This window comes from Abrus precatorius, unplaced genomic scaffold, assembly GCF_003935025.1.
Source record: "Abrus precatorius isolate BTA unplaced genomic scaffold, Abrus_2018 Scaffold8, whole genome shotgun sequence".
NCBI lineage: Eukaryota > Viridiplantae > Streptophyta > Magnoliopsida > Fabales > Fabaceae > Abrus > Abrus precatorius.
In genome coordinates this window covers 39,435,553-39,463,316 of record NW_020874428.1, presented here as the reverse complement: position 1 = coordinate 39,463,316, position 27,764 = coordinate 39,435,553, and the positions used below count along the sequence as shown (strand labels likewise).

The window sequence follows — 27,764 nt, the reverse complement described above, 5'->3', positions numbered from 1 at the left end:
GCTCTCCTCCTAACTTGGCCTCTGATTAACACCTTTGCCAAAAGGCCCGTGACCGCACACGTTGTATCTGTGAGACGGGAGTTATTTGGCGACAATCCATGGTGGAAAACTGTGATCACAGTGTCACAGTGAGCGCACTTGTGTGTGTAGATTAATTTGAAGGTGCAGTAAGCGCACTCGTGTGTAAATTGCTGTGATTTATTTTCATGTACAGTGAGCGTACACGTGCAAATGATTGATATATGCTTGATGTGAGTGTTATCGTGCTGAAAGATTTATGTTAAATTATGTAATGTTTGGAACATGCAAGGTGAGTCTCTGTAGTTATGTGTTAGTGTAAAGTACTCACCCTTACATTTATTTTTCAGGTGACCAAGACGATTAGCACCAGGTTCAGTGAAGGGATGGATGAGACTACTATAGGACTTACAAATTTATTTGAAAATTTTTGATGTATTTAAATAGTCTTATAGCATTGATTTGATATGAATTGTAATCCATCCTTATTTTAAAATATTTTACTAAACTTATACACTGAGAACCACTTTAACAAAAGATTTTCTTATTCCCATTTTTTTGAAATTTATTTATTAGAAATTAAATTAAGGTGTTACAATATTTCTTTACCTTTTGTATCTCCTTTTGTTGCTTGAACTTAAAAAAATAAAAATCATTCCTTCACTTTAGTCATTTCAACAACTCCGATCAACGAACATCTCAAAGTATCTTCTTTTGACTCATTTGGACTCTTCCAATCTTGGATTCTCAAAATCCTAAAATTTTGCTAAAAAATGTTATCCCCGTTTCAACATAAAATGCACCTTTTTTATTCATTTTCATGAAAATATATCGAAGTATAAACTTCAACAAGGTAGAGCTTATTTGTCTACCACAAATTCAGTTGATAAGACTTGGAAAAATTTTCCTTCTCTCAAACACGAAGATAATGAAAACTCATAAAGGGTAGTAAGCCCTAATTCCCAAAACACCTTAAGTTTATGACAATTATTCCACAAACCACCCCTTCATAATTATATGCTCCACTACGCCTACCAAATGTTTTCTCTACTCAAACTCGATTATTAAGTATACACTTGATGTTTTATTTCTCCATTATTTATTTTATAGAGGCAATGACAAGTGCACAAATCATTTTAGTGAGTATAGAAAAGATATAATTTCCATGAAAATTGAGTCAATTATCAATAATATTTTTTTAAATATCAAATTAAGCTACAAAGGAATTAAAAGTATATCATATATTATAGAAAACTAACTAAACTATATTTAACAATTGAAGAGATTAATATTAAAAAATTAAATGTAAAATAATACTAATGATGTGTGTCAATACAAAACAAATGCAACAAATAACATAATACAACATGATTACAATCACATGAACAAAGAATAAAAAGGTATTTATCTAGATCACACTTCAAACATAATAAATGTCTTGTTTGATGTTCACACAAGCATTGCATGATCTAATACTCTAGTTTAAATTAATATTTGTCAAATGTCTTAGTTCAATTTTCTAATTCTTAGTTAAAGATCATGGTAGATAGTTTGTTAATAACCAAAAACAATATTAAGTTTAAGGATTAACAACTTTTTTTTTTCATAATTTGACATATTTTAACTAATTTTATTGTCACCACTTTCTACAATAAAATCAAGATAAATTTAGTTAACTAACAATTTTAATAGAAAAATACGCTAAAATTTTATAAATAAAGTGATAGAATAACAACTTATGAAATTAAGTTTTTCTTCTTTCTACGTTGCCTTTCTTCTTTCACCCATTTCCTTCTTTAAGCATTTGTCATTATAAAAAAGAGAGATTGTTAAAATAAAAAAAACATTGAAAGTTTATTGGTCCTAAAATCTTAATGCTGAAGTGACAATTGGATATAAATGTTTATTTAACCAAAACTGTGCTAATTGAAAAATAACAGTCAAGTTAATGTTAAAAAAATATATTTTATAAAATAAAAAAATTGTTTAAAAGAGTGTCCAAAGAACATACTAAAAGATTATTTGAACAAGTATGTAAAAGATCATATCCCTAAAATCAAAATCTTCTTTATGTTAAACAAATCTTAGGTCATGCAAGTCAACCTCGTTTAAAATGATTACCTACAATGTATTTGAGAAAAAGATAAGGACGAAAATGATGAATCCACTTTTTATTATATTTTTACTTGCCTTTTTGGTGCTCTTTGGTAGAAAAAAATGGACTTAGATAGTGTAAATAATACAAAAATCACATTTTGAGTAAATATCATAGGTTTATTAATTTTTGGTTGATTTGCATTTAATTATCTTGATAATTTTGCAGAGTCCCCAAGCTAATTTTGAGAAATCTTGGCCCTTGGATGAAAGTTGACACCAAAGTAGCCACTTTCAAGAGCAAAAGTAGCAACTACAATAAGTCTGGGCATTAAAGGGTCCAAAGTAGCTACTTTCAACCTTCATAGTAGCAACTCCAGAAATTCCAGGGACGCCATTTGGAAAGCAAGATGCGCGTGGACACTATTGCCTTTCATAGTGGCTACGTGCGTCCAAAGTAGCCACTTTCAACTTTCATAGTAGCAACTCCAGAAAGCTCCAAGGACGCCACTTGAGAAGCTATTTGCGCGTGGACACTATTGTCTTTCATAGTGGCTACGCGCATCCAAAGTAGCTACTTTTAGCATGAAAAGTGGTAACTCCAGAGAACTTGCAAACCAACATATATGCGCATGGACACTCTCAAGAGCCAAAGTGGACACTTTCAAAGGCAAAAGTGGGCACTTTGTTGACATGTCCTCCACTATAAATAGATTTTAGGAATTAGGGTATGACAGCTTGACTTTTATTTTTCATTCATTCTCTTTGTCAAATTAGGACATTTTTCTTGCCAGAGCTTTGGAGCCTTGGGTGACAGCCAGGGATCCATTAGGTTTTAATTTCTAATTTCCCTTTGATTCTCATTGATTTTACATTAATGTTGTTTACGTTTCTACATTCCCTTCTTTCATTTGTGAAGCCCATCCATGTGGAGGGCTAAATTCTCTTGTAATTCCTAGTCAACTCACATGGTTCTTGAATTCTTGGGTTTAATGGCAATATTACTCTTTCTTTTCTTGGATTTATTAACCTCAATCTCTGAATGAAATGAAATTTGCATGAGGGGAACATTGCTTAATGAACCCTAAATTACCCAAACGAAATTCTAATCCAAAATTGCTTAATTTTGATTAATCTTTGAGATTGCTTAATCTTAGGGATAGAGATTGGAGCCCATTAAGATGCTTAATTTTAATTGGGATGCTAAAGTTAATTTTTGCTTGTTAGATTAACTTAATTCAAGGGAAAAAAAAGGATATTATTGAATCATTTGAAAGAATAAGGATAAAAATTATTGATTGACTAGGGATTACTCTTCTTAACTGATTGAATTTCATTAATTTACATTTTGCTCTTGATTAAAATCTGGAAATTGACAAACCTCCCCCCAATTTACTTGCTTTAAAATATATGTTTACACTTGTTCGATGTATGTTCCCCACCAAAAATTCCTTGGAGATGACCTAGGACAACACCCTAGTATTGCATTCATTTCTTTGCATATTTGATGAGGATTAACGACAATCTTTGTGCATAACGAGTAGCAAAAACTCGTTCCATCAGAAAATAATATCATTTTAAAAAAAATCCTAAATTAAGAAAAAAAGATTTTGTGATACATATATGAAGTAAATAAAGTTTTTAAAAATAGATTTGTCTTCCATATGCTTGCCATAACTTCTTATGTTTATTTCTATATTTGTCATATAAATTATAACTAATAGGTTTTATATTCATGAAAGAGATTGAAATAAATAAATAATGTGTAATCCTAGATATGATATGTGATTTAATTTATTTTTGTATGGTTTTTATATTTTGTTATTTAATGTAAATCAATTCTAACTTAATTTTGTTTTATGCATAACACCACTTTAGTAAATTTAGATGCAACCCTTACTATGAACAATAGGTAAATGAAGTCAAGAAAGAATGTTTGTGCTATGTTTAAAAACTGTCATAATTTGTTCATTTTATATTTTATTTATGCATTTAGATTTAGATCTCATAATAATTTTGGATGTTTTAGTTCATGATTGTAGTAAATTATTAAAGTACTATTTTAGAGAAAGCCTTCAACTTAGTCCTCTTGTAACGCCCTAGATTTTATAATATTAATTATTGATAATTATATAAATTTAAATGTATATTCATGTGTGTATTTTTTTTAGATATATGTTGTGAATATATATATATATATATATATGTATGATTGTTTGGATTGGACTGGTTGGGCTGAGTGCAGGGTGTAATATTGGGCTGTTCTCGCTGCAGCAAGAGAATTATCGCTGTAGCGAGAGACATCTTGCTGTAGCGACAGAGCAACAGTTTGGGGTATATTTCTGGGTGTAGTCTCGCTGTAGCGAGATTCTGCAGAAACTAGAGTGCAGTTTTCTTTAGTTTTTTCGTTGCAGTGAGAATATCTCGCTGTAGCGAGAGAGTCGCGATCAGAAAAAGATTTAAAGGGGACTAGGGTTCGGGGAGAGTAATTTCTCCCTCTCCCTTTGAAATCCCTTCGATTCTCTCACTCCCAAACCCTATTCCACCAATTAAATTGCCTCCAAAGCTGTTCTGGAGCTTGATTGAGGGTTGAATTCGTGTGGAGAACGCTTGGAGGTGAGTTTTAATGGTTAGGGTTTCAATTTTCCTTCCCTTTCTCTAATTTTGGGTGATTTATGGGGTTCTCATGGAAATTAACCATGTGTTTAGGCCGAGATCTGTGTGGGAAACACTCCCGTGTTCGACTTTGAGCGTAGGTCTTCAATTCAAGGTAAAGGGGGACTCTACCCTACTCTTTTATGTGTAATTTATTGTTATTCTGTGGAATGTTGTGATGTTGCTGAGTTAGAGGATAGTAAATTGCTGAGATATGTGATGTGAATTATGTACTGGATGTCGTGAATGAGTGTGAGCACTCGTGCCAAAAAATTGAATGAATATTGTGTGAAATGTAGGCTCGAGGGCCGTGTAATATGAATGGAAATAGGCTAGGGGTTGTGTGTCTTGAATGAATTGTGGGCTATGTGCCGTATACTGAAATGTGTGTGACGGGGCGTGTAACACCATTGTAATGTGTTGTGAATGGTTCAGCGATACACTAGGAGTGTGGGAGATGAGGACGGTAGAAATACCTTGGGGAAGAGGGAGTGGTGGTGACACCGACTGTGGAACAGGTGCACCACAGGCCATACACTCTCTTCCTGACTAGACCTCTGACCATTACCTTTGCTGAGCGACCTGTGACTGCCCACGTGGTATCCGTGAGGCGGGGGTAACCGGCGACCATTCATGGTGTAAATCTGTGATCACAGTGTAAATGTAAGTATAACTGGCGTGCATATGTATGAGTTCATGAATTGTGCTTATGGATGTGATAATGCTGTCTGTGTTTGTATTTGTTTAATGTGTTAGAAATGTGCTGGAGGTGATACTCTATGCTTAATTGTATGTTGTGAGAGTGTAGAGTACTCACCCTTACATTCATTTTTCAAGTAATCAAGATAATCAGCACCGGACTCAGTGAAAGGAGCAGATGAAATGCTATAAGACTAGAATTTTAATTTGAAACTAATGTATTTGAATGGATCCTGTAGTAGTGACTTGATAGAAATTGTAACCCCTTTCCTTATTTTAAAATATTTGATGAAACCACGAGTTGAGAACCTTATTTGAAATGAAATTTATTTTATTCCGAATTTATGAAATTATGATTTATTAAAATTAAACATAAGGCGTTACACCTCTAAATTTGAAAGTGTCATCAAGTAGGTCCTACAAATATTTGGGCCATCAAATTAATCATTGAATAATTTGAATTGCTACCACATTAGTTTTCAAGATTTCTATCACTAAATTAATTTTTTGTCACCACTTTTGTTGTCTATAAGAATTAAGTTGATAAAAATCAAGTTCATATTTTTTCTTAAGGATTTAATTTATCACTAAGTTAAATACTTTTTCTTACCACATTAACTTTTTTTATGGATCAATATGGTGATATTTTAGATCTTTGGAAGATTAGTTGGGTGACAAATTAATTCTTTAAAGGAATAATTAGATGAAAAGAAAAAAAATCATTAAAGATTTGATGTGGTATTGATTTATATCTTTAAAGGATTATTTTGGTGGTTTAAACCTTTGGGAGACCTACCTGGTGAAACTTTCATCTTTGGAGAACTGTTAACACATAAACAACAACTGTAGTGCGTTAATCTAAGTAGTAAAGAGTTAATAGAGTCCTCAACAATTGTAGTCTTTGCACAATAATACAAACAAGAATTACAACAGAAAAAAAAGTTTAAATCTAAGTACTTTATAAAACTAAATAACTAATCACAAATTAATGATAGATTGAAACAAACTCATAATGATATAAAAATACAAGGGAAAATATGAAAATAAAATCAATTGAGAAAAGGGAACCCAAAAAAATCACTAAAATAGCAAAAACAAAAAGTTCTACAGAATAATCAAAATTAACTGTAAAAGGATATTTTAATAGAATTTTGCTAATAACTTTACTTGTTATGTGATATATTCATGTTATTATGATGTGTATATGTGGTTGCATACTTTGGAATTGGTTAAAGAATTTTTGAAAGTTTTTTGCAAATTTAGATTTTTTCTGTCCTAAAATAAGTATTGTTTTCTGTAAATATTATTATTAAAGCATGAAATGAATTTTTAACTCTTGATTTGTGTTGTATTGCTTGATTATGATATTATTGAAGTAAAATTTATGATTACCTCTTTGTTTGGGTATAAAAATGGATTTTTTTTTAATTTTTAAGAAAGATTACGATTTTGGGTAATATAGATATGTTTTCTATTATTTCTTTTAATAGTTTAGAACATGTAAATATTATATTCTAGAGCTGTTGAAATCATTTTGAATTTAAATGACATGTTAATTTTATTTTGAAGTTATTGGTAAAAGACATGAAAAAAAAAGAAAGAAATGGTTAAAATAGAAAGTGACCTTTATAAACACTATTGGACTATTGGACATATTTGAACTATATTTGAACATGAATTAATAACTTTGAACACATGAGAGACATGCTAGACAATTTAAGACTTACTAAATTTAGAAAAAGGACTTTTTTGCAATTAATATAAAATATAAGGACTAATGTGCAAATACTGTAAAATATAGAAAAACCTTTATAAATATTTTTTTGAGTATATCATGAAAATAGTTAAATTTTGAAAACTTTCCTACTAGTTTTACTTTATTTGGATTTATATTTAATTAGTTATGATTTTTTAAAGTTTTTGTTACATGAAAATATTATTTTGGGGCCAATGTATTTTGATTTATTTTTGTTTTAATATTTATAGGTATTTTTTATTTTATTCATATTTTTATATGAAAATAGAGTTTTTAATAAAACTATTCTCATTGATTTCACTTGATTTGGATTTGAAATAAAATAGTTACAAAGTTTTGAATATTCTTTTATATGTAAATGTCTTCTTGAGAATATGGTACTATAAATTATACTTGATAAGGAAAATATGCTCACTGAGTTTGCTCTATTTAGAATTAAAATAAAATACTTAAATTTTCTTAAAATGTTGTTGTATGGAAGTAATGTTTTTGTACATGTTATTGAGAAACCTGTTTTTGTTTTAAAGGATATAGGTAGCATTATTTTATTAGTATTTTATCATAAAAATAGATATAATAAGGAAAATATGCTCACTATTTTGATGAATTTTGGACTCAAAATAAAATATAATTTTTCTATTTAACTTATTTTGAGAGGTAAGTTGTTATGAGTAATAGAGAATGTTTATGAATTTTTCTGAAATCTGAAAGTGATGAATTTTTATTTATATTTTTTTTGTGAAACTAGATAACCAAGTAAAAAAATGCCATTGATTCCATGAATTTTTGTGGTGAATTGATTGACTTGTGATTTTTTTGAATATACTGTTGCTACATTATGTTATCTTGTGACATGTATTGGGAAATTAAAGTTCAATAAGATGTATGTGAACAATTTAATTTTTAAAAATATTTTCACTTAAAAATATTCATATTAAGGAAAATAACCTCATTAGTTGCATATATTTTGGATGATAATTGAATTTATTATGCATTTTCTAATATGCTGTCTATTTAGTGAAATAATATGAGAACAACAAAGGTAAATTGAGACTCAATTGATTCATTAGAAATGTTTGAATTTTGATTATAATTTCATATTATAGTAGACATTTAAAGGAAAAAAAACCTTGGTGATTTCATGATGTTTAGACTTGTGTTGAATTATTTACGAATTTTACAAGTTAGTATATGAAATCAAGACAAAACTATAAGTAGCTATGTCTATGAAAATTAACTTTTTCTTGTTTAAGGGATGTGAAAATGTAGTAGATGGACAATTCATGGCTGTAAATTGTTATAATCGATCTTATTATTATGAATTAATTTCACAAGGAAAGAGGTTGAAAACACTTAGTACAGGCATGGGACAAATAGTGTTAGTATGATCATAGAGGATAGTAGAGTACCAAAGTCTTACAAGGATCCAAGTCTAGCTAACTTGTGTCGTAGGCAATTGGAATTATGCTAACCTAACCTGATAGACATTAGAGTATACCATGATTGTGTGAGTGTGTCTGTTAGACATGACCATAACTGAGAAAAGAGTGGACTATAACAAAATTGTGTTTTTAACGTGGGATGTTGTACCTATGACACTTTCTGGCAGCGAATACGGAACTCTCAATCTTCAACCCAAAAGAATTTAATTAATGGATAATTAATTAATTCATGGAGGAAACAACAAATAAAAGACGTTGCAATGATTGTTGACTTATTGATTAAACTATTAAGTATATTCTATTCATTTAAGCATTAAGTATTACCTTAGACTATGATTTATGAATGTTTATACTCACTCCTTTTCTTGGTATTGTGTTCATTAAATGTGCATGGATGTAGAATGAGTGTTGGAGATATCCCCATTCTTGAATAAAATATGACTTTTAGTATGAGATCAAGAACATGGAGCCATAATAATGCTAATCAAACTATTATCTTTATTGGTTGTGTGATACTAACTATTACTACCATTAACAACTCCCATGTTGCTCCTATAATTATGTAGAGCCCTGTTAGGGTTGAGATACCCTATCCCATGTATTATGCAGTTGCTTACTTGGGCCTTCATGCTGACCCTCCTTTAGATGGGATAGAGGACTATATGAGAGTGATATGCTCGAAGATAAAACAAAATAAAAAAATGGTATATGTAAATTATGAGTGTTCTGGACATTTCCACTTGACCTTTATTTTCCTTTGGTTTGTAATATATCTGAATAAACTAGGAAAGATAGGAGGTTTGTATTATGTTGTCTACTACTAAACAATAACCTTTTTTTCTCTCTCTCTCTCTCACACACACACATTATGTGTGGGATATATATAATTACATGTGTACACAATCATTTTGAGTGCGAATGTATCATAAGGCCTCACATTATTTCCTAACTAGAATTCTGACTATACCTTTGTTAAGGGGCTTATTATTCTATACGTTGTATCCATGTGCATGGGCTAACCGACGACTATTGAGCTCGGCTTATCACCTACAGACTGACGTTCAGACTGAACGGACCATCCAATCCTTGGAGGACTTGTTGAGGGCTTGTGTGCTCAAGCAGCAAGGAACTTGGGAAGAGTGCTTGCCGCTAGTGGAATTCATATACAACAACAGTTACCATGCTAGTATTGGAATGACACCGTTCGAGGCCTTGTATGGGCGGAGGTGTAGGACTCCGTTGTATTGGTATGAAACCAGAGAGGCGACTTTGTGTGCGCTAGATATGATCCAAAGTCAGTGTGAGCAAATCAGAATGATCAGAGATAAAATGAAGGTTGCGTAAGACAGGCAAAAGAGCTACTATGATAAGAGGAGGAAACCGTTGGAGTTTCAGGTGGGTGACCACATATTTCTGAAGGTCTCGCCTGTGACTGGAGTGGGGAGAGCTCTGAAGTCTCAGAAGTTGTCTCCTAAGTTTATTGGACTGTTTGAAGTGTTGAGTAGAATTGGTCCTGCTGCATATCAGATCGCGTTGCCTCCGAACCTCTCGAATCTACATCCAATGTTCCATGTGTCACAACTTAGGCAGTATGTGCCGGATCCTTCCCATGTGATTGATCTTGACCCGGTTCAAGTAAGAGAAGACTTGTCGTATGACGTGTACCCGATGAGAATTGCTGATCACCGTGTTAAACAGCTGAGGGGTAAAGAGATATCATTGATGAAGGTAATATAGAGCTCGAGTGATGAGGGAGATGCCACATGGGACACGACGAGTAGAATGAGAGAATTGTATTCGGGGTTGTTCTTGTAACTGAATATGTTTGGTTGAATTTTGGGGACGAAATTTCTTAAAGGAGGGGAGAGTTGTAACGCCTCGAGTTTTGTAATATTAATTATTGATAATTATATAAATATAAATGTATATTCATGTGTGTATTTTTTTTAGATATATGTTGTGAATATATATATATATATATGTGTGGATGCATGACTAGTTGGGCTGAAATGGTCAAAGTGCCTAAGTACAGGGCAAGATACTAGGCTGTACTCGCTGCAGCGAGAGGGCCCTGGGAGGAAGGACTAAAACTATCACCTTCTCGTTGTAGCGAGAAAGCGACAGTTTGGGGGTGCATTTCTGGGTGTAGTCTCACTGTAGCGAGAAGATCTTGCTGTAGCGAGATTCTGCAGAAACCAGAGGACAATTTTCTTTGGTTTTTTCGTTGTAACGAGAGAGCGTGTCGCTGTAGTGAGAGGACGTGTCGCTGCAGCGATAATATCTCACTGTAGTGAGAGTGTCGCGACCAGAAAAGGATTTAAAGGGGGTTAAGGTTTGGGGAGAGTTATTTCTCCTTCTCCCTTCGATCCTCTCATGCCCAAAGCCCTTTTCACCGATTACATTGCCTCCAAAGCCGTTCGGGAGCTTGATTAAAGGTTGAATCAGTGTAGGGAACGCTTGGAGGTGAGTTTTAATGGTTAGAGTTTCAGTTTTACATCCCCTTCCTCTATTTTCGTGGTTTCCCTGGGTTCTCATGGAGTTTCTCCATGTGTTTAGGACAAATTCCGTGAGGGGGAGTACTTCTTGGTGGATTTAGCGTGTGGGACGTCAATCTGAAGTAAGGGGGGACTCTACCCTACTTTTTGTATGCGATTTACCGTTATTTAGTTGAATATTGTGATGTGGCTGACTAGAGGATAGGAAATTACTGTGAAATATGATGTGGGCCATGTGCCGTGATATATGAATATTATGTGTATGGATGAGAGAATATGTGGTTGATGAAATTTTGCTATGTATTGCGGTATGTGAACAAATGTGGGCCCGAGGACCGTGTAATATAGATGAATGTTGGCTATGTGCCGTGTAATGTGAAATGAATATGGGTCTAGTGCCATATATTTGAATGCAATGTGGACTGTGTGCCATGTGTAAGCATGATTATTGCATTCGTGAATGGAATATGTGTGAATGGGCGTGTTAGCGCCATTGTAATGTGCTGTGAATGGTTCAGCGATACACTGGGAGTGTGGGAGATGAGGACGGTAGAAATACCTTGGGGAAGAGGGAGTGGTGGTGACACCGACTGTAGAACGGGTGCACCACGGGCCACACATTCTCTTCCTAACTAGACCTCTGACCATTACCATTGCTGAGCGACCCGTGACTGCCCACGTGGTATCTGTGAGGCGGGGGTAACTGGCGACTATTCATGGTGTAAATCTGTGATCACGGTGCTGCAATGAATGTGGCTGGCGTGCATATGCATTGGGTTTATGAATTATACTTATGGATGTGAAATGCTGCTTGTGTTTGTTCTTGGTTAATGTATTGGAAATGTTCTGGAGGTGAGACTCTGTGTTGACTATGTGATTTGGGTAGTGTAGAGTACTCACCCTTACATTCATTTTTTAGGTAATCAAGATGATCAGCACTGGGTTCAGTGAAGGGGTGGATGAAACTGCTATAGGACTTAGGACATTATTTTAAAAAACTGTTGTATTAGAATAAGTCCTGTAGCGACTGCTTGATATAATTTCTAACCCCTTTCTTTATTTGAAATGGTTGATGAAACTTGAATTAAAATGAAAATTTTATTATTTAAAAAATTTGCAAAATTTTTTATTTATTGAAAATTAAATTTAAGATGTTACATATGGCACGAGTGGAATGGATTGGAATGAAATTAGTCTGGAAGTACTTTACTAAGCACGATCTTATGAGTGAGAAAAAGAACAACTTTGAGAATGACTTAAGAGTCGAATATGGATTGGATCTAGTGTGAATAGTTACAGAGATACATTGGAGGTATAGAGTTCAGAGACGATGAAGATCTAGGAGAAACATACGGTGGTTGATAAAACTTGAGTTAAAAATGGAAATTTTATTATTTCAAAAATTTGTAAAATTCTTTATTTATTGAAATTAAATTTAAGATGTTACAAAGATAGCATTATAGTTATCTTATCTTAGCGTTGAGCTTTTTGCACTATCTTTGTTGATATAGTAAAAATCTAATTATGTGTGACATGAATTAGACATAACTATTATAATTATTTATGTCCTTTGTTTTTTGTTCTATCATGTTTATACTAACTGAGTTAATTTTTTTAATTGTTTAGCAAAAAGTAGTTTTGTTTTATACAAAATTTAGAACACACATTTCTATCATATTTTGCTTATTTGTTCTACCATTTTTTTTTTACAAATATATGACTTATCACATATTTCCACTATTTACTTATGGATAAATTTTTAAGGTCAAAGTTTTTCTAGAACACACAATTTGACTCCCTTTATGTGTGCTGTTATGTTTTACACATAAATTATAACAAATATTTTTTCATATTCACCATAAAGACTATTTTAAACAAACAATGTATGATTCTAAATATAATACGTAGCTTTAATTGTTCATTTGAGTTTATATTGTGTAATCAATTTGGATATTTAAGTTCTTGATTGCATTTAGTTATTAATACTATTTTAGAAAATATATCCAGCTTAGTCCTTAAAAAATAAAGTTGTTATCAAGTAGCTCCAATAAATATTTAAACTACGAAATTAATTTTTCAACAATTTAAATTGTTACGATGTTACACTCTAAAAGATTTAATTATTTACAAACATTTTTTCTTACTACTTTAATTCGTTAAAAATGTATATATTTAAAAGAATAATTTGATGGCCCAAATCTTTGGAGGGTTTATATGGTGATAATTTGGAGAACTAAATTACTATTTTATATTGTTCTTTTGGTTTAAACATGTTTAGTGAATTGAAAGTATTAAAAGTTTGTTTACTAAAAAAATAGGTACGCTTTTGCCATTTTTAGAGTTGGTTTGGATAATATTAGTTATTAGCTATGTGCCTAGTTCTATATTATGGGAAAAATAAAAAACATAATTTAAAAAAGAAAAAGAACAACAATGTCAATTAGGAATTACTATCTTTGTTATTAAAAAAAAATTATTAGTGCTTCAAGATCAAACTAGTGTGACATTCTAAAACTTCATTAGTAATTCACTCCAAGAACAACTAATAAATTTTACTTTAAAAAAAATTCATCCACATTAGTACTTATTTTAAGTTACTACTAACGAAGGAAAATATTTATGAATAGTTGTTTTATTTATTTACTAAAAAGGTCGAATGTTTACGTTAGTTATTTGAAATTACAAACTTATGTGTTTCCTTTCTTACATAGTTAGTAGATATAACCTTAACATGTTGGTTATTTAATTGGTAAGAATGTCATTTTCTATTGTAGTGGATTTGAAAAGTAAGGTATACATGGAATAATTAAGGTGGATTGAGAGAAGTTATATGCAATTTAACTTGCAAGCTTTGGAAACATTCTCTTTGTGGATTCTTTTGAATTTTCTTTTCCTAGAAGTTATTTTCCTTTCCCCCCTGCAATATTATAGGAGGTGGATTTATAACTTAACTCTCATTTGATTCTATTTCACAATTTCTAGTTGCACAATTCATTCTTTTCTTATATATTAAACCTAGGCATATTATTTTCTTGCTATTCTCAAATACACTTTTAATTTGATTTTTTAATGTTTGGAATTTCTATATGTTTTCTTAAGCAAGCTTGGTATCTTGAGCAAATATAAAAGGGCTATGAAGGTTAGAAAATTCAAGTGATCATACAATTGAAGTTTGAAACAACATATGCTTGTATTTTTTTTATTCCTTCATTTTATTTATGCATTGTGATTTTATCTCTCTCTCTGACATACATGCACATAATAGTTTAATTGTGCTTTTCTTATGCATTCAAGCATTATAGCAGTGATTGCTTTATAATAAATTACAGACCTAATAGTGTTACTAAAATTAACATAACTATTGATTAAGAGTTAATTGATATTTTAAAACTTGTTTTTCTTAAATGCTTCAAGATAGTACTTCTCATTATGTTTAATACATTGTTATAATTTTATTTAAGATATCTTTTGTTATTGCAGTTGTAAGTTTAATGTTTATAATGGGTAAAATTTCATCATCTAATGAGGTTAGGACATTAGTCCTAGTTGGACGTACTGGAAATGGCAAGAGTGCAACGGGTAATAGCATTATTGGAAAGGATGTCTTCAAGTCGAAGAGAAGATCCTCAGGTGTAACAAGTGTTTGTGAATCACATAGCGTAACCCTAAAAGATGGACCAACTATAAATGTGATTGACACTCCAGGTAAAACATGGTAACTTGTCATTCATTATAAAACTAAATATATGATTTGAGTGAAAGAGTGTGATTGATATAATATTTATGCCTTTGTCTCTTGAAATTTTATCATAAATCAATATTAAAGCTAGAAAATTTTGTAGGATTATTTGCTGGAACTGAATCTATTGGAACAGAAATAGTTAAATGTATTGACATGGCAAAGGATGGAATCCATGCTATCCTTATGGTGTTCTCTGTAAATACTCGCTTTTCTGAAGAAGAACAAGCTACTTTTCTTAGCTTGCAAGCTTTGTTTGGACCAAAAATTGTTGACTACATGATTGTGGTCTTCACTGGAGGGGACACGCTAGAAGACTATGAAGAGACACTTGATGATTATTTAGGTTCTGAGTGTCCAGAGCCTCTTAAGGTTTCTTAACATTACCATTTTGATTATGATATACTGTTCTTGTTTCCATAACTTTCTTTAACTACCAAGTTTTATTTTGATGTTATTGTTATGAGCTTGTTTAATGGTTGATTTCAAATTAAATTCTTGTCTTTCTACTTATAAAAACTTGTAGCAAAGTAAATTACATTTTTAACTGCTAGTAAAAATTTAGGCTTATAATTTATATATTTAAGCTTGATGAAATAAAGTATGCTAATTTTTTAAGTTTCTTTAAATTGAATTGTTATTTTTAATTTGAAAAATATTATGTAATAACTTTTTACTACTTTCATATTTTCATTTTTGAGAAAAACACATAATTATTATTCTTATAAAATTAATACAATAAATTTCTTAATAAACGTGGCATAAAAGTATACATATTTGATGCACAAAAATATTGATGATACAAATCATTAATAAATTTGTTTGGACAACTTAGTGAAGAAAATATTTGTAACAAGCTAAAATGTTGGTGATATAATAAGTTTGGTGCATACGATGATATCATGTTTAGTATTTTATACTTATTTCTTTCATTTCCTAATATATATAAACATAATTTTAAAGATTAATTGTGTAGTTAAGTTTTATTTTTTGAATAACAATAAAGCTTGATGTTGTACACTATGTTATTGTAATTTTTTATAGACCTCGAACTAATTGATGTTGTGCATGATCTTGCAAGATTTAAAAAATTTATATTTATTTTTATTAGTCCTCCATCTCTTTTGAAATACATCTTTTATTGTTGTTATTAATACCAATTCATTATCTAAATGTCTTATAATATATTGGACAATTTTATGTGTCAAATCTTCAATGAAAAATTTGGAAATTGTTGATTATGATTGTGTTTTAACACTTCTTTAGGATATTCTTACCCTATGTGGCAACCGTAAAGTGCTTTTCAATAATAATCCCAAAAGAAAGAAAAATAAAGAAGGACAAGTTCAACAACTTCTTCGTCTTGTAAACATGGTTGTATCACAGAATGGTGGGCTGCCTTATACAAATGAGATATTTAACGAAGTGAAGGTAAAAATTTTATGAATTTTACAATTATTTTATAAATATTAATAACTGAAAAGATAATATATATGATATTAACATATTCATCACTTGACTACTACAGGAGAAGGCAAAAATGCGTGATCAACAACAAAAAAGGGCTGATTCTTTAAAAGGATATTCCAAAGAAGAGATATTAGATATTAAACAACAAATGCAACAAAATTATGATAATGAGCTTAAACGAATTACTAATATGGTACGTATTATCTTTCTTTCATGATATTTATTAATAAAATATTTTTTCTATTACTCTTGAAAAAAGTTAAACATGTGGGTACTTTCATATAATATATTAATTTTGTAAAAGAAAATTTATTTACTATAAGTTCATATAAAATTTCATTAGGTTCATGTATATGCAAAAGTGGGAATTTTCAAAATCAACGTTACTTCAAATGTTATTTTAAATTGAATAACTGCATTAGGTCTTGTAGTTTTCTTGTAATTTTACAACATAATGTCTTATATTGTTAAAATTTTTCATAGAATTTATTAACAAACATTGTTATTTCGAAATAAAGATGTAATTTAAATGATGCAATTATTCAAGGATTTATTGAATAATTACAATCTCATTTTATAAGTTGAATATATGAATCTAATTTTGAATTTTAAAAATTAAAATTGATATTCAATTAAAATATTCACCTTTAAAAAAGAGACAAGTATTGAAAATATATTATTCTATTACTTTTTTATTTTAAATAATATTATTTCAATATCTAGGTTGAATCAAAGTTGAAGGAAGAAACTGGTAATCTTTTGAGAAAGTTAGAAGAAGAGAAAGCTGCCAGAATTACAGCAGAAAATAATTATAAAACAATTCAAATTTCATCAAGTTATGAAATTGAAAAGCTCAAACAAGCTCTTGAGAGGGCGCATAAAAGAATCAATGATAATGAACAAAAGCGTTGTTCCATTCTCTAATTAAAGCAACTAATAATATTGCTTATATATTCTTCTCTCGTGTGGTGATTGTAAGTATTGTATTAATTAATACTCATATAAATGTTGTAAATATTTACTAAGGGTTGATATATAAATAAAATAGTGTTTGAATTAAATTTGTTAATTTATTATTGTTCTTGCATATATTGTCATGGCTATCATTTTATTTTAGTTTCATCGTTATTTGATTTTTCTTTTGTTTCATTTAGGTTATGTATAATAACATCATTAGATCTTATTTCTTTGTTGGGTTTAAAATTTTTTGAGTAACTTTATTTTTACAAACTATATTATGTTTTAAATTTAGATGCGTATAACAAACTTATATTTGTGAAGTTTAAAAAATTATTTTTGATTTTATTTTATTTTTATTTTAAATAATCATTAAACTCACTATTATGATTATTGGCTTGTAATAAGATTTTATTTTGACATGTCATGCTTTGTTTAGTTTCAAAATTTTAAAATAAAATTAAACTTTGAATGAACGAAACTTTTAAAAAAGAAGAAGATATTTTAAATTTTTTCTTTTTAACCTTAATTTTCTACTTAGTAATCGTGTAGAATGCATCTAATCATATCATTTTAATATTGATATGTCACATTATCACCTCAAGAGATGATAAAAACTATTTAAAAATATTAAAATTTATGATAATGAAAGTTTTTTTTTATTCAAGTCTAAAATCACATCAAGCCATATTTATAAGAAATAGTTATTTAGTTAGAAAATAATTTTTTGGTAGAAGAAAGCAAATAAAAATATATATAATATCAAATATAAGACTACCTTAGTAACAACATGAAAAAGTAATTTTAAATTTGTAGGAGATGAGACCCAATCTTTTAAACTACAATATGAAGAAACTCAAGCTTAGCTAACAAAAATTTGCACGTGTTACCTGTACATAGGGTGTATCTTGTAACGTCGTTTATTTTATGTTTTAATTTGTGTAGTAATTTATAACCAAGGAAGAAAATAAAGTGAATTCTTTATATATTCATAGCTTAAAGAATTGAAGAAAAAATAAAACTTACATTTCTTTATTCAATTTATGAAAACTTAAAGGTATTTAAAATTTTAAAAGAAATAATTTTGAAATTTTTAGATTTTTAAAATAGAGTAAATTAAAATTTTTCATCTTGATAATTTACTCAATTAATTTCACATACATTTAGGTTTAAAAGATAAATAACTTTGCCACTCAGTAAGGTAAATTTCTATCCAAAATTCAATGATAATATAATTAGAACAGATAACTATCAATATTACCAACACTTTGAATTACTTGTTACAACAAAATTTAACTATCATAAATTCTAAGATTGAAATTAAAATATTTACATACTCTTGTAAACTTAAACTAGTAATTAATAAAAGTATTACAATCTTCAAAGTAGTTTAAATCCTAACAGAGCAGTCTTTCCTATAACGTTCCCGAGGATATGATCCTAAAACATGTCAACCTTCTTTAATTTCTTCAATTTTAATTCTTGAAAATAATTTGTAAGGGTGTGTACTCTTGCCTCGCTAAAACTTTTATATTATAAAATAATCAAACTAATACATAAAAGGTCAATTAATACAGACAGTAGATCGCACATGATAATAATCATATCATCTATACTTTAAACCACACATTAAGATCATACCATTTTATATATTCTTACATCGATCAACATATCATAATATATGAGTCATAATCATATTAATCAATGCATTACAATATATTTATTATAATTACACCCGTCGATATATTACAATACCTGTATAATAATCACACCAATCAATCTATTATGACTCACTTATTATAATCACACATATCACAATTCTATTACTATTACCATAAGGATCCCTTGAGGTCTTCCATAAGTATAAACAGTCACCGATTAGCGGGAATAACATGGACAATGTATGCTTTTAGCAAAGGTATAGTTAGGAGTTTAATCGAGAAATGAGTGTGAGGTCTGTGATGTTTTCGCTTTTAGCAATTCATGTGCTCCCACTATGAACAACATTTACCACACTTATTTCTTCCATATTTTTCAAATCGTCTTTGAACTCTATACCCCCAATATATCTCGTTAACTGTCTATACATATTCTGTAACACCCTATTTTTGTTATTTACTAATAATGTATTTTGTATGAATTGTTAATGCTTGTTACTTGAAATTAGGAGACTTTTAGGTGTGTGAGTTGCATGATTTCTCGCTGTAACGAGAAATGAGTGTCTAGAATCAGGCCTCTGACGCTCTCTTGCCGTAGCAAGGATACTCTCGTTATAGCGATGAACTTTCACCGTAGCTAGAATGACAGAAAGTAAAGTGAAATTTTGTCTGATTTTTTCGCTGCAGCGAGAGAAGGTCTCACTATAGCAAGAATCTAGCTAGAATTTGCTCACTGTAGCAAGAATATCGCGAGTTGAGGGTATTTAAGAGCTTTCAAGTTAAGAAACTTGGATTATAATCTAGGTTATGACCCTTCTTCATTCTCTCTGACCTCTCTCTTAATTTTCTTAGAAAATCCTTGAAAAATCTTAACTTTCTCCGATCAAAGCTTGGGAGTTCACTTTCCTTTCTCTTTGGTAAGTTTTTGAAGCTTGTTCTGTAACGCCCTAATTTTGTAATGTTGTTAAATTATATATATATATATATATATATATATATATATATATATTCATATGTGTGTTGATTTACTTGATAGTGATGTAAATATATGTATGTGACCTTACTATGATATGAGTTTGTGGCTGGAATTAGACTGAAGGAAAATAGGCTAAGTTCTGGTTCAGGGCATTCCCACTATAGCGAGAGAACCCTGGGTGAAAGACATGCGTCTGTCACATTCTCGCTGTAGTGATAGAGTGACAGTCAGTTTGGGGTGCATTTCTAGGTGCAGTCTCGTTGTAGCGAGAGGGTCTCGCTGTAGTGAGATTCTGTAGAAATCGGAGGGGTATTTGAAAGGCTAGGGGTTCAAGAAATAGGTTATTTTTACGTTTTCCCTTCTTTCTTCTGCGATTCTCTCGATCCCAAACCCATTCTTACCGATTGAATCACCTCCAAGGCAGTTTGAGAGCTAGATTGAAGGTTCAAATCACGTTTGAGGCGTTTGGAGGTAAGTTTTAATGACTAGGATTTCGGTTTCTTGCCCTCATTCTCTATTTTCTTGATTTTCCTGGGGTTTCATAGAGTTTCTCCATGTGTTTAGGCCGAGATCTGTGTGGCGAGCACGTCCGAGGTTGAGTTCAAGTGTGGGTCTTCAATCCAAGGTAAGGGGGGAACTTTACCCTATATCATTGTTGTGATTTGTTGTTGTTTTGTTGAATATTGCTATGTGACCGAGATAGAGGATAGGGATTGTGTGTTGGATGAAATTGATGTGCAATATGATGAGTGTTGGAGTAGTTAGGCCCCGTGGGGGTGATTGTGTGTGATGGAATGCCATTGATTGGTGAATTAATGTTATCGTGAATAAATGAAGGCTATGTGCTGTATGTTGTGGATAAAATGTGGGCTGTGTGCCGTGTAACATGAATTAAATATAGACTGTGTGTCGTGTGCAAGCATGAAGATTGCGTGTGTGAATGAAATGTATATGTATGGGGCGTGTTGGCGCCGTTATAATGTGCTGTGAATGGTTCAACAATACACTGGGGGTGTGGAAGATGAGGACGGTAGAAATACCTTGGGGAGAAGAGAGTGGTGGTGACACCGACTATGGAACGGGTGCACCACGGGCCACACACTCTCTTCCTGACTAAACCTCTGACCATTACCTTTGCTGAGCGACTCGTGACTGCCCACGTGGTATCCGTGAGGTGGGAGTAACCAGAGACCATCCATAGTAAAATCTGTGATCACAGTGCCACAGTGAGCGTGGCTGGCGTGCACGAGACTATTGTTTGTTAATTTCATATATATATGATTGTTTGGTGCTATGAGTGCATCGATGACAAATTGAAACGAAAATGTTGTTTATGTGTACTTTGCGTGAAGTATTGAGTAGTATAGAGTACTCAACCTTACATTCATTTTTCAGGTAATCAAGATGATTAGCACTAGACTCAGTGAAGGGACAAATGGACTGCTATAGGACTTATATTTTATTTTAAAAATGTTGTAATTGAACTAGTCATATAGCAATTATTTGATATTAATTTGTAACCATTCTCTTATTTCGAAATATCTTATGAAAATTTGGTTATTTGAATTTGAAAAATTATTATTTAATTGAAATTAAATTTAAGGTGTTACAGGTTCTCCATTCCTTTAGTTATTTTCTTGTTTTTTCTCCTATAAATAGGATTTCTTGTGATATTTAGGAAAAACCCAACTTTTTGAGCAAGATTCCTCACAAACCTTTCACTAAACTTCCATTTCAAGGTAAGGAGAACTCTATCTTGTTACTAAGAAAGTGGTGTGTTTGTGTTCATGAAAATGTTGTGATGAAATGCATGATTTTGAGTATATGTTAGATGAGAAGATATTTTTGTTATGCTTGAAACATGTTTAATGATGTTTGATGATGTGTATAATCCTTGATTTGAATGTATATGCATGTATGTTGTGGATTGAGTCTGAGGGTGACCAACCTTTGGTAATGATTGGTTGATGTATGATGTAATAAGGAACTAGTGCAAAATAGAGAGATAAAAGGATGAATAATATGTGAGCAGAAAATAATGAGTTTGGGGCATAATGACTAATGAGTAGAGTAAATCCATAATGAGAAATATAGAAATAAGATGGAAAATATGGAAAGGAGAATGAAATGAAGAAGGAATATGATAAGGACAAGTATAGATAGTTCAGAGGTACACTGGTGTGTGGAAGATGGAGGCGATTGAGAAATCTTGGGGAAACGAAGGTGGTGGATGCGCTTCTTGAATTGCACATAACAAATGAGAGTAAGAGCACCACAAGCCTCACACTTGTTTCCTGACTTAAACTCCTGACCATGCTTTTGCTAAAAGGGGCCGGGTCGGCACATATTGTATCCGTGTAGCTGCGGCTATCCAACAACTATCTATGCTAAAGAAGACCTCGAGGGATCTCAAGGACAGTGAAAGTGCAAAAATGAGAACTTCGAGTATTAAGAGAAATGAAGAGTAATAAACTGAATAATTAATGATTGTTGCATGTATATAAACATGATTTTGTGACATGATTGATTGCTGTATAGTGTGACTTAAATGTGAATGTGTGCTTGGTAATGGGATTAGAGACTCATCCTTACATAACTTTTCAGGGAATCAGGATGACAACACTCAGAGAGAGCATTAGGCTCATAGATAGTTTTGTATAGTGTAGGTTAAAATATGTATTTAACGAGTACCATAGATTTTGCTATTTTAAGTTGGCCTTATATGTTGACAATGTACCTCGTAATATTATTAAGCTAGAAATGGAACTATCCTATAGTGTACATTTTGATTTCCACGTAAATAATAGAATCCACTATATCCTGTGTATGTACCTCTACCAAGGCACAGTTAGAACTCCAGTAGTTGTGACCCACCTGTTCACATATCATGATCACGACCACCTTGGAAGACCAACTCGGTGGACTTTTGAGCGAATTATTGGCAGACAGGTCACTATGAATTCAGAAGCTCTTTATCTCGGGTAAGATGAGGACATTGATTTTAAGGATTTTGCAAAGATAAAGAGGTGGCATAGGGACAACTAGTATCTTTTTAAGTTTTTTGGTGGATAGACTGCTCATTAGTACTTCTTATATTTTGTAAATGTTGTAAATAAGTCCTGATGTATTTCTTTATGTATATTTTGTTAATGATAACCTGTTGTAAACTCTTTAGAACAATGTGTGTGTGTGTGTATATATATATATATATATATTAATGTTATTTCGATACTTCCTCTTAAATTTGTTTAATTTCTATTACTTTGTTATTTAAGTGTTTATAAGTTTGAGTAAAAAAAACAAAATGTTTTATAATTCCACATATTATATTCGGCTGGAAAATGGATTTAACTAAATTATTCCTTCTTAACTCTGAAATTATTTTCGCATTGTTTTGAATAAAATGAGGATGTTACATATTCTCATAAGTTTCTCATGACGCCTTATTTTTTTAGCAATTTTCTTTCCATGTTTAGTAACATCAGCAACTTTAAATCCACATCTACAACAATACACACCAATTCTTTTTCCCATACAATTAATTTCACACTTTCTTAATAGTTCAAGATGTCACCTCATACAAATTAATACATTATGCCAAAAGTCAGCCACATCTGGACTTAGGTCAAATAATATATTTTCAAATAACAATACACACTCATAATATAAGTACCATTTAGTTATAGTTAACTCAACAATCAATTTGCTAGAGACTGAACACCTTTGTGCTTAGCTCCAATCGTACAGTTAAAAAAAATATTACAATTAAATCATATACTGCAATTACATTGTTAGAGATCACACTTTCTCACTTAGTGAAAATCACATATCTTAGAGTTTGACATTTCCTATTTTCATGTTCCAAAACATACATTGTTTAAAATTAATTGGTCATATATTTAATAATCAATAACAAAAATCATAAACTTCTTTAAACATTATTTTGCTCATAACCTTTACGATCAATGTAACACTCTCATTTTGTAATTTATTATTATTGCAATTAATATTAATTGTTTGTGCATGTTATTTGAAATTAGGACTGTTTAGTTGATGTGAACTGTACGATATCTCACTATAGCGAGAATGAAATGATGAAAATGGAATCTTCTGGAGCCCTCTCGCTGTAACTAGAATCTCTCGCTGTAGTGAGGAGCTCTCGCTGTAGCTAGAATGATAGACAGCAATGGAAGAAAACTTCTAATTTTTTCGCGATAGTAATAACTTCTTGCTGTAGCGAGAAAGTCGCGAGTTTGAGAGATATTTAAAGAACTCTCGCCCTAAAATTTTTATTTTTAACCAAATCACATATCCCTCTCCATCCTTTTCATTCTCTCCCTCTCCCTTCTCAGAGAAAACCTCCAATAACTCTATATCTCTTTCAGATTTGAGCTAAGACATTCGTTCTTCTCAGATCTAAGTAAGTTTTTAGAGCTCATCCCTGAATCTTGTTCCTATTTCTCTTTTCTCTTTTTCATAATAGAAATATACCTTATGATGTTAGGAATAACTCTAGTCCTTGGGTAGTATTTTAGATCGACATGTGGAGTTTCTCTTTAGAGCACATGAAAAACATAGTTTTTTGAGATCTATTTCTAGGTAAGGGGAGTATTTCTCAGCCCTATTTTTATTTTTATATGTAGTGACCTCATGAGAGCTAAAGTAACTTATTTAGTAATAATCTATAAATTTTTTTATGAAACTATATGGTAAGAGTGGATTTTTAGTATAAAGAAAGGTTATGAGTTTATTTGAAATTATTGGAATCAAATTCTTAGCAAAAGTCATGAGCTAGAAAATACTAAGAAATTTTATAATTAAGTTACTTGAGATGTATAGGAGTTAAGTAATAAAAAACAGAAAATATTTAACTCTATGTTAGAAGACTCAATTGAGACTGAGAAAATATGACCCCTGGTGAATTATTATGAAACTGCACGATTTGGGTTGAGTTCGAGGGTGTCCAACCCCCGGCATATTGTGTGCTAATATGTATTGTCTGATAAATGTGTGATGAAGTGATAAAATATGATAATTATGCTGAAGTGTATAATGATGTGTTATTGTTTGAGGTTATGTAATAAAATAATAGAATATGATGATGGTATGAATTTGATGAAATTTAGTTGGTACTAGGAAGAATCGATGTATTAATATACAAATTACTGAATATATGTTAAATTATCAAATAATGAGAAAGAGGATGGAAAATATGATTGTGAATAAGGATGCATGATTATGATTTTTGGAAAAATTATGTGATATGAAAAGTAATGAATATGTGTGAAGAAGAAATAAGAACACTAGTACGTGTGTTACAAATACAATGATTGGTGTGATTATGATATATGTGTTGTAATACATTGACAAGTAAGATTATAACATATATGTTGTAATACATCGATTATTATGGTTACAACATATGTATTAGAACAGTATAAGTGATGTGCCACGGTTGAGATATGGTATGGATAGTTCAGGATACACCGGGGGTATAGGGTTTGGAGTTGATTGTGGAAATCTGGGGGAAATGAGAGTGGTAAAAGCGGTTTACTGATGTGTACATGATGTAAAAGTGAGTTGCATTTACAGGCCTCACACTCATTTCTTGACCGAACTCCTAACTATACATTTGCTTGGAAGGCTATGAACGCACACGTTGTATCCGTGTGTGATTTAGCTTACCATCGACTATCTATGCTGCATAAGTCCTTTGCAACTAGTGAGAGTGCGTTGGCAGCGATTTAGGGGTCCGAGAGTACCTAGAGTACCGTTGAATGATGAAATATTCAGATTTAAAATGGATACAGTGGCACGACGTTATGTATTGAGTAATGATAGTTGGTCATGTGTGAAATGATGTGTTTTCCTATTTTATCATTGTATGTTTGACTGAAAAGTTAAGTATTTGATAGAATTGATGTCAATAGATTAACTATCTTTAAATAACAAAAGATATTAATTACATATGTGAATTAGATGAAGTAGGAATGCATGTACCTTTGATGTGAATTGATGAATATTTTGGAATCAAAATGATTAAAGTGAGATAAAATGGGGAATGGAGTGACCATAGTAATAAAGGAGAAATAGATGTTAATTGATTGAGTGATAAATAATGTATATGATTAAAGTGAGATAAAATGGGGAATGGAGTTTTAGGGGGCAAGGGATGCTCACTCTTACAACTATTTTTCAGGTAAAGAATATTGATATGTTCTAGGATCATACTCGTAAGGGATGCTAGGAAAGAGATTGGTCTATTAGGACTGGTCATTGTGAAGAATGTAATTACATTAATTAAGTTTTTAAGGAGAGTTTGAAGTATTTTAATAAATCTATTCTAAATGACGATTCAAAGCACATGTCTAATATTTAGTAATTTATAATCAATATAGAAATTTTAGCTTTCCTGTAATTGTAAGTTGATAATCTCGAAATTATATCCTCAATTCTATTATGAACGAGATTTATATGTATGACTTTTAAAGTTTTTGTCATTTTCAGTAAATTAGATTTTTACACATATGAAATCCTTTCTATTTATTTATCTTTTACTTATTTTAATCGCATTATATTGATACTTCTATTTTTATTTAGAGGAAAATTATGTAAATAAATAAGGGATGTTACAATAAAGTTCTATTTTAGGCAAATCTTAAACCCAACCATAGTTTTTATATGAAAAGAATCCATTTTTGACATTATAATTTTAAGAAAATATATAGATCTACTATTGCAAATGGGGTATTTTAAGTTTTTGAAGTTAAAAAACATAAATATTACTTAGAGTTTGGAATCAACTCTCCTTACTTGAAAATAGGTCACTAAGATCAAGTTCTTTATGAGATCTCGAGGAAAGTGCAATGTTTCAAGAAAGATACTGTCCAAAAGACTAAAGTTTTTACTAAGCATTACAATGTATAGTGCTTTTATGAAAAGTGAAAATAGAGAAATAGGAGCGAGATTGGAGAAGTAAGCTATGAGAAATTTGTAACATCCCTAATTTTATATTCAATTTATATAATAAATTATGACAAAATAAAAGAAATAAAATCAATTTTTCTTAAAACAAGTAGTATGAAAATGTGATGAAATTAAAATTTTTTTGTAAATAAATTTTTTCACAAAACTTTACAAAAACATTAAAAATAATAAATAATAAATTATACCTTAATAATTAAATTTGTACTGGAAGTCATAACATCCCTATTCTTTTATTCATAAATTTGATAAAACATAATTAAAATAGCTAACATTTTATATAAATTAGAAAAAGTTCATGTTGATTTAAATATTAAAATAATAGAAGTTATCAAAATCTTAAAATTTTACAAATAAATCTCGTTCATAATATAGAAATATATTTTCACAATTTAAATTTAAAATTAAAAATAAGATTGAGGGAATTAATTACTAAATATTACAAATATAATTCAAATCATTATTTATAATAAACTTTATCAAACCTTTTAAGTCTCTAAATTGAACATGAAATTATTTACATACCAAAATCAATTTCTAACTAAGACTCAATGAAAATTATTACAACTTTAATAAACTTATATCTTAAGAGAGCATATTCTTCTTTATAACACCAGTGAGAATATAATCATAGAACGAATTGTCCTAAATTTCAATTCCTGAAAAATGACTGTAAGGGTGAATATTCACCGCTCCACTAAATCTTTTTATTTTATGAATAAAACAGTAATACAGAAACATTCTTAAATACAATACATAAAAATAATACTAGTTTGCACATTATATTAATGAGCTTACATAAGATCAAACATCATAACAAG

At 30.6% G+C, this 27,764-nt stretch overlaps 1 protein-coding gene across 1 annotated transcript; it reads left to right on the top strand.

Annotated features, from left to right (window-relative positions):
* Nucleotides 1-9,582: 9,582 nt before the first annotated feature.
* On the top strand, nucleotides 9,583-17,292 carry LOC113874868 (immune-associated nucleotide-binding protein 9-like). Its single transcript, XM_027513082.1, has 7 exons — nucleotides 9,583-9,911; nucleotides 10,014-10,392; nucleotides 14,621-14,864; nucleotides 15,002-15,270; nucleotides 16,165-16,329; nucleotides 16,427-16,561; nucleotides 17,092-17,292. Exons 1-7 carry the CDS (start codon nucleotides 9,583-9,585, stop codon nucleotides 17,290-17,292), a joined length of 1,722 nt encoding a protein of 573 aa, XP_027368883.1.
* Nucleotides 17,293-27,764: the final 10,472 nt, after the last annotated feature.